Source organism: Schistocerca piceifrons, chromosome 1 (assembly GCF_021461385.2).
Source record: "Schistocerca piceifrons isolate TAMUIC-IGC-003096 chromosome 1, iqSchPice1.1, whole genome shotgun sequence".
NCBI lineage: Eukaryota > Metazoa > Arthropoda > Insecta > Orthoptera > Acrididae > Schistocerca > Schistocerca piceifrons.
The window spans coordinates 20,589,316-20,604,799 of NC_060138.1; the positions used below are offsets into that span (position 1 = coordinate 20,589,316).

Below are 15,484 nucleotides of genomic sequence, written 5' to 3' on the forward strand. Positions count from 1 at the left end.
CACAGCCTGAGCAGTGAGTTTGCTGCAGCTGAAAATGTCGGTCAGCTGTGCTGATGAAATATTGTGGAATTATCACAATGACATCTGACATCTTGCCCACGAATCATTATTAATTGTTGAAAGGGTGACATTATTTCTGTGACAGTATATTTGTCAAGGAGAGTATTTACTTTAACCACCAATGGAAAATTTAGATGGAGCCAGTAAAGTGATATGGAAAAAAAATGGGTTTCTGGTGATATAAATAAATGGTAATATCAATAGCAGTAAAAAATGGCGTGGGGAGTAGGAATTTTTATGGAAATGAAGGCACAGCAAAGTATAAGATGCTGTGGACAGTTCAGTGACAGGATTATTCTCTTTAGAATGAACAGCAAACAAATGAAAATAACAGTTCAGTTACATCCGGTGGACATCTTCAAACTGGACCACAAAATATCTACAGCATGACTGATGTAGGATTGACCCTTGTTATAGAATATCTCAGGAGACGGTGGAAATGGCCACTACTGATGTTGATGATTGCTACACTTAATTTATCAAGCTGCGAGATATGTACAGCAGCTCTTCCAGAGTGATAGTGGCAATAGTGTTTTAAATGTTCTGCTGTACCTCTTCCAGTGTGTGAGGATTATTTGAGTATAATTTGGCCCACAGTTGAAAATCACAGGGAGAGAGAACAGGTAATTAATGTGGCCAGGAGATAGCACTGTATCTGCTGACTGTCCTCTCCTCACCTCACACCTCACACACTCGGCACAAGGTTGTTCAGGTGGTGTGTGTTGTTAACCCACCTTGCTGGAAACATCCATTCAACCATTCATCTTCTGTGAGTTGATCCACGCAGACAGCGATCACCACCTATCGTTAAGTCTCAATTCTGTGTCAGCCTTATAAATATTTTCTGGGCCAGTTTTATTTTGCCCCTTTAGCATGTGCTGTCATGATGAGCAGTTATGTGTCAATATGGGATCAACATTAGGAATAAGAGAAGAGAAAGACTAATTGAGTTCAACAATAAATGTCAAGTAATAACAGAGAATACACAACTCAAAAATTACAAAAGGGGGAGGTATACTTGCAAAACACTTGGAGGTGGGGGTAGATTTTGGATGTATTAAATTATGTCAGACATAGATACCAAAACTGGATATCAAATTTTAAGGCAGTGTCAATAAACAGAGTAGAATGCTCCAAATATTTAACTGTACATACCGATGAAGAAAGATGGAAGAAGCACATTACTGAGCAGATCAAATGATTAAGCTTCGCTACTTTTTCTCTTCATATAATTGCTACTCTTGGAAACAATCATATCAATCTACTGACATATTTTGAATATTTCCACTCAACATGTGCTACGGAATAATTTTCTTGGGTAGCTCATCACTAGGAAAGAAAGTATTGATCACACAAAATTCAGCAGTAAGAATAATGTGTGGTGTTCCTGCAATCGTCATGTAGGTGTCTTTTGAAGAAGCTAGGTATTTTAACTGAACCATCACAATACTTATATTCTGTAACGAAATTCATCATAAATGATTCATCACCATTTGAGAAGAATAGTCATGTCCATACCTACACCATTAGAGGACAAAATGACATTTGTTACCCGTTACTGAAGTTGGCAGTGGCTCAGAGCAAAAAGTTTTGACCATTTGCCCAATACCACAGAATATCTGACAGGTAAGAAAATAACATTTAAATCTAACTTGAAATCATTTATCCCACACAACTCTTCCTATTCTGTGGATGAAATTTTATTTAAAAATCAGTAGTCCGTAAAACAAAACAAAAAACTCTAGTTTTGAAATGTGACAATCTTTTTGTAGTGCCTACCTGTGACTCAGTATCTCTGCTATACGGCGAGTAACAACTACACTTTTTTTAATATTGTTACATTCCATCCTGGATTTTCCATCATAGATACTCAATATTTAGACCAGCTCTTCGATAACCAGCTTCTCCTAGTTCTGATTTTTATAGTCGGAATTATTAACTTTCCATAAATATGATGCCACATGAAATTCTTGAGTCACCTGCAACACTTTCACTGTTGGCCACATCTTGATAAGCGATGCTTAACCACACGAAAAACAAAAATAATAAAGAAGCGACTAAGCATTTTCCAGATTCCGAGAGAATAGCTGGAGGCCATGTCTACCAACACGTCCACACATTGTCTACGAATTGTCTCATGTCTCCCATTTCAAATCAGATTCAAAAGTTCTGAGATTTTGTTGCAATAGCTTGTCTACAAGACATGAAATGTCTCTCAATTGTCTATATATAAAATCACTCTATTGCCTATAGACACCATCTAGATGTAAAAAACATTCGACTTTGTATATTAGTATTTGTATTTAACTGAATACCTTCTCATCATTGTTGAGGGCTGCAAATATTTGTTTTTAGGTAAATTTGAGATAGATCCTCAAGAGAGTGGGTTTGGTTGCTACAGACAAATGTGTGGTCCATGTTACCATGTGTCAGTTTCACAGGTTTTACACTCTAAAAAGAAACTGACAGGCCTTATGAGTAGCCTACGGTATATAGAGCATGTAACAAGGGAAGATAGTCCATGTGATGCTACGAACTGAGTGCAGAGCCATGGGGTAATTCCTATGCTTCCAGCCCAGGATTCATGCAGTCTGGAAGCTTTCAGCAATAATGTGAGGACCATCGCCTTTATGCAAGCTTTTCTTGAGATGAATTTGTTTTACATATGTGTGTCTTCATATTAGGGAGCAGTCCACAAACTGATGGAGATAAGAGGTAAACACAAATAATCTTTCCTTAATCATGAGTACTTGCATACTTGTTGTCTACCGGGCTGCACTGTAAATTATAGGACAAACAATGAGAAAATGCAATAAATGCAAAGCAATTATTGTTAGTGCTGATGTGTTCACCGCAAGCACCATTAACAGTGGGGTTAATTTATACTTAACCTGTGCCGAGATGCCTTGGAGCAACCATCTGATTTTATGTTTCAAATTATTGTTGAAGGATAACAATTGTTTTCAGACACTTTCTTTTAAAAGTATTGTTTCTAAGCAGCATAAATCACAGAGAAGTGCTCAAACAACTTCTAAAAATTACAGATGACTGTTATCACTTTTCAAAGACATAGACTTGTGGTAAAGACACGAAAAAAAAAATTATTTCAAAGACATGTCACTTTCTGGGAAAGATGTTCATGAACAATTATTCTAAAATAATGAACATCCACCTTGTAACCAACAATTAATGTAAGTTACTTAAATTTTCCAAATGCAAGCAGAGTGGTGTGCGTTTTCTTTTCAAATTTTTGAGTGTTTGCTTTGTTTGTCCACACGATGTAAAAATAGTATTTTCGACATCAGATGAAGTTCAACTATTGCACATTGCACAAATGCTTGAAAATAAAGCAAACTTTTTAAGTAACTGGCTTTGAGCTAAGTTTCACCAATATTGCTGAAAGTGGTTATAATTTCAATTCCCCTTTCTCAGTTCTTTACACCTGTTATGTAATCCGCTCGAGATATATAATTTATGACTGTTTACACATTTGCACCGAAACTTCCAACTGGCAATGGCACCGTGAACTGCTAATGCCACTGTGCTTGAGGCCGTGTACAGCAGTTGGGCTGTGACATCACCAGGGGCAGTCGCAGACTTCAGCTGAGAGCCAGGACACACGTTTCTCATACTGACTGTGCCCCCCAATGACCCTGTTTCAGACATGTCTATCAGTGCTGCCTACTGGCTCTTCTGCCCACAGCCCCATCAAAACTAGAGCTTCTTTAGTTTTCAACCAGCCAAGCTAGATCAGTGGTGCCCACTCTCATGTAAACATGCAACGTGCACGTCGCGTCTGCATTTTATAACTCTCCGAAGTTCCGTTGAGAGCTGTACCCTCTCAGTATTTTGCCAACGGATGCTACTTCCTCAATTTTTTCTTCAATACATTCGGTGAAGATCGATGATTTTGTACTTAGGACTCGTCAATAGTTCAAGTACAAACTAGGTTCTGACAGGAGTATTTCTCACGTTTCTGTTGAAATTATTCCCCGCCCGTTCCACAGCCAGGGAAGGGCATGCCTTCAGGTCATACATTTCTACACCGAACAATTTCATCGTGTTCAGTGAGATCACCGGGGACTTGCGGCTCGTGATGTGCGAAAGTCTGTTGCGGATTGTTTACTGCAGTGCCAAACACTTTGGCAAGAAACTCTCCCCCCTGTGTGCAAAACGGCCACAGTGACCACTGCCTGGAGTCCCCATTCTCCAGATCTGACAGGCACGTACTTCTCAGCACGCATCAAATGTTGCAGGTCTGGCCTGACAGCAGATTCCCTACGTTGTTGGGAGGAGAGGGGGCGGGGGGTTTGCTTCAACTGAAATCTGAAATGTAGACCTGACAACTATCCCCCCCCCCCCCCCCCCCCCGGAATGCAATGGCTACAGTGTTAGGCTATGGGAGCCTAATTCAACCACTCACACAAGAGATGCTCCACACAGAATTGCACAGTGGGTGGAATGTGTGCTGCGATGGGTTGACCTCTCTCGCTCTCGCACAGCCCACACCACACCACTGCAAAACCTTGGGGGGCGGCGGGGGGGGGGCTGAGTGGGGCGGGAGGGAGGGGGGGCGAGTGGGAGGGGAGGAAGGGGGGGAATGGAGATCAAATCCCTTCTGGGTACCAAAATATATTTCCTGAAAAAGTGTGGGAAAGATGGGAAAAAAAGTAAACATAAGCAACCTTGCTCAGTTTCCAAGAGGAAAGCCAGGCTGTCAACATGAAAGCTGTTCTATAGGACATGTCAGAGAGAAAGTGTAGTCAGAGAATAGGACTGCACCATAGGAAAGGAAGGAGTACTGGAATGGGCTTCCCAATGCTTGCCACACACATACCCACAAAAGTGCTGTGGGCCACTGGGAACAGGGCTGCCTTTTTCTTATTAGGTGGAGCCCCTTCATGCCCACACCATCACGATGGCCAACTCTAAAGGTCTACTACCATCTGCGCATAAGGGTTGGTTGTCACTAAAGTGAGATGTCGCAGGATGTTTGTACTGCGATGTTTGCATACATCTCGTTAAGGTTAACCATTTGCAATGCAGTGCGTTGCCTTACGCTCTCTTCTGTGCCATGTCTTCAGTGACTTGGCACAGCTCCATCAGGCTGGTGCTGAATGGCGGCAGCTCGCTGTTGGTCGGCGTGGCACAGTTCTGCCGCAGCTGGTCCTCGAGCAGCTCTGCTCGCTCGGCGTACTGCACTGCAGTATCATTGGAGAGCTGCAGGCCGTTCTCTCACACATGCGCTATGTAGGCTGCCCCTTTTGACTTCTCGGTCTCTTGCAGAGGCTGCCCCCACGGCGGTCGACGTTGCTGCCGATACCGTTGGCGTGGCGGTTGTCTTCTCTGCACCCTTCCCTGCAGAGTTGCTGGGGTTGCCGGCGGGGCAGGTACCCGAACGCCCTTCTGCGAATCTGCAGGAGCATTTACAGGGGTTTGAACCCCTTCCGCTGAACGCAGGCCTCGGGCGAGGCCCCTTCCTTCTCAGCAGCCAAGGCGGCTGTGAAGGCAGCCCTCTCTGCCGCCACGACAGCTTTGAGGCCTGCTGTGGCTTTCTCCACGGTGGTGCTGATGTCGACGCCGCTGCTCTTCTCAGGGGCGCTATCTGCATCCCGACCGACCTCCTCCGGGCGGTCGTACCTGGTCTCAGCGGGGGGAGCTGCTTCTCTGCTATCCTCAGCTGCGCCCGCTGTCGACGTCATCGTCTCTTCCGCTGTGTCCTGCGTCCGTACGGCTGCGGCCGCCTCGCCACCTTCGGCGTGACTGTGGCTCGAAAAAGCCGAGCAGCCGTGCGGGCCGCAACACGGGGAGCAAGTAGGCAAAGCTTCTTTGCTGAGGTTGCAGGGGCAGCTGTCGTGCTTGCCAGAGCACTTGACGCACTGCGCCGCGTTGCAACAGTACTTCGCAATGTGGCCCTCGCCCTGGCACTCGAAGCACTGTGGCTGGGGGTCCGTGACGGTTGGGAGAGCCTCTGTGGTAACCGGGAAGCCCAGCAGCTTCCGCAAGCCGAAGAAGTTGCTCTCGCCATCGGCCATTTGCACAGTCGCAGCACAGAGTGGCACCCTCTTCTTGTTCGTCCGGTTGTGCAACCTCGCAGTTGCGTTATCCAACCCAGCTCACAGCATCCCTCCCCAGACCACTGTTTCATCGCAGCACCGGTCGTCTTCTTCCTTCCATCGGAAGGTGCCTTCTCACACGAAGGCGGCGCGTCGACGATACGGGCAGCCACAGCGCTCCTGATCACCCTGTGGTTGGCTAGGTTTGCTGCCAGAATGCAGATCAGCGAGTCTGTGTTGACAGACTCGTAGACCACCCAGTTTTTGGCACAATTCATCATCAAGTCGAACAGCGCTGTCCACCCGCCTCTGCACTTGACGAACAAAGGAGGAGCAGGCTCAGACTCGTCTTCTAAGGTCTTCCTCGCTCGGTCGGCAGACTCAGTGAGTTGCACAACCGAAGGCCCCCTTGTGGCAGCACGTTTCTTCTGCGCATTCTTCTTTCCCATGCTGTGCGGCGCAGAACACGACATTTTGCTGGTATTGCGAAAACAACACGCAACAATTTGCTTTTTGCGGCACCCACAGAACTTCTTTTGGAGCTCTCCTCAGCCGAGAAAGCTGAATATCGAGGCTGCTCTACATTAACATGATGCTCCCAACACATTGCAGTGCAATATGACACCGGATGGCAAGCAGCCTCGATCAAATGCTGCTGGAAAGAGTGATCGTTTTTAAAGTTTGGCAGCCATCACCAATAAACACCTTCGAACTGAATATCACAAGATAGTAATCTAAGATTGCTCTATCAATTATGCACACATTTATTATCCTATTTTGTATTATAATTATCATTGGGGACATAACTTTTCCAATATGTACCAAGGTGTTTCACACTGTGCCCAGCAAAATTCACAATTATTCTTTGAATAACTAACTACTAGGTTTTTTTTAGTTACAGGAAACTGAATACTAATTGTGTCTACTGAAAGTTGAAATATCAGTAGTACTCAAATGACATATGCAACCATAGTTTGTTTTATGATTGCAGTCAGATGCAACAGACACAGAAAAGGAAGAGAACTCTTTCATATTACACAGGGCTCATCAGTATTCTACTTCAGAGGTTATAAAAATTTATTCTGAAGTGAAGAAGAAACTTATGTTTTGCTGTGGATATGTCTAGTTCCCAAAACTTCAGTATTGCAGTGTTTCATATCTTCCACAGCCAGCAGTGAGGTAATTCCATTGGAGTCAACTAATGATTGTAGTTATTTACATTACACCTGCCCAAACTGTTGTATACCAAAGCCAACGAGGTGTGAGGCAGGTGATATCTCTTGCTATATAAGCACTCTCTCACTTTATGTGAAAGTAAGACACTGTGAATTTAGTGGCAGCTTTGCTATACTTCTGTACGTAGTACGGTCAAACTGTGTTTGTTTGTATATATGCAGAGATATGAATTAGTGTCACTTTCATATTGCAGCTGTTTCTGAAACTGAAAGGTATTCATATTTTAGGTGTAGAGTCATCCAGCTGCTTTCATCAAAAATATTGGTTTTGGTATTATCTTTTAAGCACCAGAAGGTATCAAATGGTCTTCACACATATGATGCACAACACTAACAGACAGGAAATAAATTGAAATAGGAAACCTATAACAGTATATCAGCATCTTCTAATTAGATTCTAAGACTTACTTTTATGTCAAGTGACATCTCAATGATTTGTTTAACATCTTCACCCGTTGACAATACTCTGGCATCTATTACTCTTGACATATAGATAGGACTCGCCGCTAATGGCATTTCACAAGCGTTTTGGATCTTCTGGTTCATCAATTCCTAAAAACAGTCACAAAATAACAAATTACCCCCTTAATATTAATATACAATCAAAATATCTTGTGTATGTGCTGGTGTCCCCTCCCCCTTCTCTCTGTAAATTAATGGCCACCACAGTAAGGTTGATGCTAACCAGTACACAAATTTTAGCAAATTACTAGAAATGCAAGGCAAGAATTATATGATAACATTAATACAGAAACACAGGCAAGGAAAGCAAGAAGGATACATATTACATTATTACTTGTTCCGTACATCATGAATACACCATTCTGTAATAATGTCAGTTTAACGTAAGTTTTCTTTGCACAATATAGTTAATTTTTAACAGTTACTACTTCATATTGAATATTTCATTTCTTTAGCATAAGGACTTGCCATTCAGAAACATTTTTAAGTCATTTTTAAATGCTGGTTGGCTATCTGTCAGACTTTTAATGGCATCTAGTAAATGACCAAAGACTTTTATAGCAGTGTAATTCACCCCTTTCTGTGCCTAAGTCAGATTTAACTCAGAATAGTGAAGATCATCCTTTCTTCTAGTGTTATACTTATGCACATTGCTATTATTTTTGAACTGGGATGAGTTATTAATAACAAATTTCATAAGTGAATATATGTATTGTGAAGGAACTGTGAATATCCATAGTTACTTCAATAGATGTCTGCAAGGTGATCTTGAGTGGGCTCCAGCTATAATTCTTATTACACTCTTTTGTACAATGAATACTTTTTTCCTTACTGATGAAGTACCACAGAATATGATGCTATATGAAAGCAGTGATCGAATATGGGCATAGTTGGCTAATTTGTTGATATGTTTATGACCAAAAATTGCAATAACCGTGATAGCATATGTAGCAGAACTCAAATGTTTCAGCAGATCATCAATGTGTTTCTTCTAATTCAATTTCTCATCAATGCTACACCCAGAAATTTCTATTAATCTTCCTTACCAACAGACTTCTGTTCATAGTCTATAGTTATCAATGGTGTTATGCCATTTACTGTACAGAGCTATAAGACTGTGTGTTTTCAAAATTTAGTGAGAGTTCATTCACAGAGAACCACTTAATAATTTTCTGAAAGACATTACTCACAAATTCCTCAGGTAATTATTGTTTGTTGGGTGTGATAACTGTACTTGCATCATCAACAAAAAGAATTAGCTTTGCACCTTCGTAAATATAAAGTGGCATGTCACTGATGTATATTAAGAACAATAAGCGACCCAAAACTGAACCCTGTGGGGTACCACTCTTGATACCTCCTCAGTTGGTGGACCTTGCTGATTTTTGCAGATTATCTATTCTGATAATTTCAACCTTCTGCATTCTTCCAGGTAAATATGAATTAAACGCTATCACTCACACTGCAATACTTAATCTTACAAGTAAGAATTTCGTTGTACACCTCAACAAATCTGATAAATGACTTTCAAATAATGACAGATAACACAACTTTTTAATTCGGAGGAGGTTTGAAATGAAACTAAAGTGAAAAGATCATAACACTTTTATCTTTACCGCACACAAGTATGGCCTAACAGCAAATGTAAAATGACAACTTTTAAAAGACAATGGAAATTTCAGGACAGCCTCAGAATATGTTAGTCCAAACAGAACTCGTGTTAGAACAGAAAATAGTGTATTCAGATGCTTTCTGTTCATTTTATACATCAAGTGGTGCGAAGTAAATAGGGCATACACATGTTGCAAATGAGAGGAGTGGCACGCAGAGCACAAGGAGCCAGAATAATAAAGCTGACCCTAAATGCTTCCGAGTCCTTTCTCATTCCTCCACCGAGGATTACACTGAGTATCTGCATGTAAGATGGTCTACCATATCCACACATGGTGGATTGTATAAAAACTCTGAACAACTGGAGAACAAAAGAGTGGCCTTTCAACAATGCCTTGTAACCAAACACACAGTTTTATATGCTTTGAGGGACTGTTCTTTCAGCATGTCAGCTACTAAGTCAGTTATCGAAAATGAAGCCCAAGCACCTTACAGTATGCCATTTTCATGGGACTGTGCTTCTTGTTTCATTTTTATCGTAATTTGTGTTTGTGTTATCAGTTTGGTTGTTTACAATCAACTACCACAATAAACTAACAAACAAAATAGATAACATACTGCCAGTGATTTTTTCCTTGGTGGTGGGAATGGAACAATGTGCACTCAACCTTGTGAGACTCACTGAGGAGCCATTTGAATGAGAAGTTAAGGTTCTGAGGTTTGGAAAGCTGACACTGACTGGGCTAGTAATATAGTGACACCATGCCCCTCAATACTGCATCCAAATTATGGCATACTGCAGAAGATGGAACAGTGGCCGGTAGGTATCATTTGATCTGCTGGGTCCAACTGCAGAATTACTTGCTTGCTTACCTATTACTTACACAGGAACATCAAAAGCCAAGCACAATAGAAAAGCATATGAGCATAATGAAAAATCAGTAAACAGAGACATATCCTTACACTTTAATAAAACTTCTGGATACACAGAGCAGCATCACACAGAAAAAGAGCTGCATAATTACCACATAAACAATGGAAACCAAATACCATACTGATCACATCAGACCAACTGAATTAATTTTTTTAAAGAAAGTACTCTCTCTCTCTCTCTCTCTCTCTCTCTCTCTCTCTCTCTCTCATGCACTACTGATTTGCATTTTCCCTCCGCCTCCCCCTTCTCCACCTCATAACTATTCCACTCACCCTACCCCAACTTCCTTTACATTTACTGTTCACCATTTTGTAATCATCTTTCCATCTTTAAACATCCCCAACTCTCTCCCATACTATCCCTTTATCTTACTCATACAATTAAACACATATCAACATAAATAAGAAATGACATCCTACACACATATAACAAGCATTGCTCATGAGAATTTTTTTAAGTGAGCTCCAATTTCAGCAGATACATCAGCCAACAGTGCAAACACAAAATGCAAAGAATAGTCTGATGATCAAAGCATTATCACCACCTGCTTAATAAAATCTTGGTGCACCTTAAGAATGCAGTAGAACAGGATTTGTACATGGCACGGATTCTACAAATCCTCGGTGGGCTTTTGGGAGATCTGTGGCACCAAATGTCTATGCACAGGCCACAAAATTCTTGTAAATTACTGAACACCAGTTTGTGAGTTCAGCATCAGGCTTGTCAAACCACTGTAGCACGATTCTGGCCTCATAATGAGAACAGTTATTCTGCAGGAAGATGCAGTCACCATATGGGAAGATATTGAGTATGAAGGGATGCAGGTGGTGTGCAATAATGTTTGTGTAGTCCATAGCCGTCACAGTGCCTTCAATTACTACACCGAGTCACACAGAATCCCAGACAAGTGCCCCCATGCGATAATAATACCCCCACCAGGTGTGTCGTGGTGCGTGCACATTTTGAGCAGCTGTACACCCCGATCGTGCCGTACCCAGACACCTTTAACCTGGTGTAATGAGAAACACAATTTTCTGTCCAGCCGACATGTTTTCATTTATCCACAGTCCTGTCTCACTCATCCTGTGCCCACTGCAATTACAACTGACAATGTCGTCAAGTCAACATGTGCACCAAATGTTACGCTCTGCAAAACTTGTGACTGCACAGGGATTGTACTCTGTCATCAGATCTGCCACAGTTATCTGTCTGTACACAGTGGGTAAGCCTCCAACTTCTACATTCTGTGATGCTTCTCTTGGAGCATTTTATTTTTTGAGTGTAGTACATAAGTTTTGCTTTTTTTGACAGGCTGGACAATCTTACAATACTGTTGGTAATGGAGTTTCAGACCTTGACAATGCTTTCATCATTTCTGTTCTTGTTATATATAAATGACCTTCCACATTACACTGAAGCAGAAATTGAGCTCTTTCCTGATGATAAAATCAGAGTGCAACAATAGAGTGAGCAATAAACGAAATACACAAAAATTAGGGTTTCTAACATTCCAAGCTTCCCATTTCCTGTGACATACAATGTTCCACCAATATGATGCATGGATTTCTGAGAAATGTGCCTGAAGTCTGTAGCAGAGGACTGGAGACATACACTCACAAGTCCTCACATTTATTAAATCCTCATTCATGGGTACGCAGCATTTGGCATAACCTGAAGGGCACTGGCACCTTTTGAAATCCCCCTCCCTTTCCGAACATATGCAGGTCTGTAAAGCAAATACGCTAACAAAAGCAGATGTATCTATATGTACACTGTTCCAATCATTATTTTCTATGTGAGTGTATCCACAAATCAACAGTTCAAAGGTAAGAACAACCACTTTGCCAAGAAACTGGGTGCAATTTTTGTTAAGGAATAACCATACTGCATTACATGCTTCTCTGGAGTTAAAAGTAAAGAGTTTTGAAGGTTGTATTTCAAAGAATACCAACTGCCATTAGCCTCTGCATTATAAAATGTTTGATGAACACAAAGGAAAATGAACATAACCATAAACTGCAGCAGAATGGTAATGAACATTACACACCCAATAAGAGTAGACCGACATCCCATCTGCCATAGTCAAGAAAACCCACGACAGTCACAAACACCTGGGTTTACAATTATTTAACGTGTTGCCAACAAAGATATACAGTGTGACAATTCATTCAGAAGCACCATACAAAACTGGCTTTAGAAATATACATTTTATTCATTAGAAGAATTTAAAAAAATATATCTGAAAGATGATCTTGAATACTGACATCGTTTAATTTTTGTTCTTTGTATGCATGTAATGTTTGTCTCCAAAGAAATTAGATTGTAATAATGACTGCCTAATGGATCTCCCCAGAGCGCTTATCATCCTATCTCATAATGTGCATTCATATTCAAACAATGGAAACTTCACATTGGAACATCAACAACATAAGAAAACATAGATCGCTACTTACCATCAAGATGACATGTTAACTTGCAGACAGGAAGAATTAAAAGACTAACACACACCACTCATTCACACAATCCAGCACACATGACCGCCAACTCTGGCAGCTCGGACCAGACCTGGTCCGTGCTGCTGGAGTTGGCAGTCGTGTGCTTGTTCATTTGCACCATGAATCATAGTGCAGTGGTACGAGTCATTTTACATACTCCTCACAACTTAACCCTTAACTCACGAGGTGTGGTCTCTCAGACCGCGTGAAAATTTTCGAACACCACCAAGGCCAGTTGTGGTGGAATGGTTCCGAGGTCAGTTGTGGTGGAATGCTTCTATACTCCCCGTATCCTCCTTAAATTGCCAAGCCTACGATGTTTTGTCGTCAGTTGTGCTATCGGCTTCTGTGTTTAATGTTGACACACGTTATTGATAGGTGTGAACTACGTACATGATTCCTTCTGTACGATACCCTATAGCTCAACATGTGTTCGCACGAATGTGAGTTTTAACTTTCCCGATTTTGATGAAATTGTCAGTCGGTCTATTGAGGGAGGTGTCAGTGATATGGAAGAAGAAATAACTGAAAAAGACGACGATTTGACATTAGCCTGTGGTCACAGTCCTGTTATCGAACAAGAGTATCATCTGGAGGAAGAACTTCACGAAAGTTGTTGTGGTGGTGATCTGTCTGTTTCTTCAATGAAATACTTAAAGTGTCTGTTAAAACTGAATGTGTTCTGAGTGGTGATAAGAAAAACGTAGTTCCCAGGAATGAATGTCAATTTGACAAACTTTCTTTTTGTACCTATTGGGTGGAACTTTTATGTGCAAATTTAAACCCTGGAGTTTAAATTTATTTGGAAATTTGTTTGCTACAGAGATTATATAATTTTTCAGACTGTAAAATTCAGTCTCTAACAGTCCATTTATGTGTACTATTTGAAAGAACCACACAAAATTACGTTCTTTTGTGTGAATAGTAAAATTCTGCGGGCTTTGTTTATTGCAATAAAATAAACTAGGAGCGTTTAAACAACACTTAGGCTACATAACTGTAAAAATAAATGTCACATACCATAAATTAAAAATTTCATTTTGCCTTAAATCTCGGTTTAAACATAGGACTCCCAGAGACCCCATCTCGTGGTATTTTTTATAGAAAAGCCACCTTGTGAGTTAAGGGCTGATAATTAAATATGGTTACATAATGAACATTTTTAATGTTTTTAATATTTACACGTATAATAGAAATGAGGACTTCCACTGCTTTTATATGCTTAAACATGGATAATAACTAAATAAATATCGTGTAACTTAGTGAAAACTTGATCAAGAACAATCACTTAATTTTTATTCATAACTGGCAAGTTAAGGCTTCATGAGCACACAAGAGATAATAATGTTACATAGTGACAGAAAAACTATAAATTCATTGTACTAATAACACATATTCAAAAGTATATAGCTACCTAGAAAACCAAATTACGTTTGCCAATGTCATTGATGTGTACTATGTGCCACTGACCATTTCATTCTCCAGAAATTCGATTCCAAGATAATCAGGTGGTTCTTTTGGAAGTTGCAACTTCACATTGATAATAGTGTCATTAACAGTTCTTAAGATATTAATGTCAGTCATTGTATGGCTATGAACGAAACAATACACAATACAATAACTAATCGTGTACAGCGTAATTAACAAGTGGGATTATCGTCTGCTCTCAATAATTAAATAAACACGAATCATGGTGTTGTCACATGTCCGGATAATGACACACATATCTTCCACCCAAGTCCCACTAATGTAGGCAAATGCCGTCTAATGCAGCGAAATTACACGCGCGAAAAACGAAACAGGCTATAGTTTGCTTTAAATGTAACTATTTAAAAATAATTGTCAATTCGAAATCATTGTTGACATGTTACGCCACGTGCCTTTATTTACAAATATTTTACTCTGTGACTACTCGTTTCAGAGTTATACTTTCACGTTAACGAAAGGATCGATAGATCGCCACAAAATATCGATGTTACCTATGTACCAACCAAGACCACCTACAATTACTGACTTGCGTATCGCGACCCGCCGGTCGCGATGCTGAATGCCGTCGGCACACGGAACGAGTTAGCTAACGTTGACGTGCGCCCTACGAGTTTCGTGACGTCACTCCTGCTATTTCGCGTTGAGAACCCATTTCGTCACGAAAAACATAGGTTCTGCGATATTTCGGAAACGTGTCACGTAAAGTACAACCAATGGGAAGCAAGAACTCTCCTACGTCACAAGCAGAAAATAAGACACTAAATTGCATATATCGTGTTCAGCGGAATATTAGATGGATTTCGTGTTTCACGTTACACCATATGAATATATGCTGTTTCTAAGCATCAGTGTGTTGAATGTCTCAAGAACGAATCGTTATTGGGACGATTTGTTGTAATAAAAAGCCGGGAAACGTCACATTAGTGGTTACAGAATCTTAATATTCGGTTATTTTCGCGTTATGACCCGCGTGTAATGACGGTAAAGACGTCGACACACGGGACGAGGGAGCTAATGTTCACCTACACGTAGACGGGATATCCCACTCACGAGAGACAGCGCCATCGGCACATGGCACGAGCTGGTTGACGTGATTTTGGGCTCTCAGTGCTCACCAGCGACGGTTGTCGTATTTATTTGGCT

At 41.0% G+C, this 15,484-nt stretch overlaps 1 protein-coding gene across 3 annotated transcripts in view; it reads right to left on the bottom strand.

Annotated features, from left to right (window-relative positions):
* LOC124787351 (methionine synthase reductase-like) overlaps positions 1-14,789 on the bottom strand; it is a 90,498-nt gene extending 75,709 nt beyond the window's left edge. Inside the window, exons 1-2 of one of the 3 annotated variants that reach the window (XR_007015970.1) lie at positions 14,324-14,789; positions 7,760-7,903 (exon numbers count right to left, since the gene is read on the bottom strand). Coding sequence is in view for 2 of the 3 variants with exons in the window: in XM_047254333.1 (XP_047110289.1) it covers positions 7,760-7,903; positions 14,324-14,437 (258 nt within the window). In the remaining variant the exon portion in view is untranslated. Of the gene's footprint in view, positions 1-7,759; positions 7,904-14,267 lie in introns of all 3 variants that reach the window. The other 2 variants (XM_047254333.1, XM_047254334.1) reach the window with 2 other exon arrangements.
* Between the last annotated feature and the right edge of the window lie 695 nt (positions 14,790-15,484).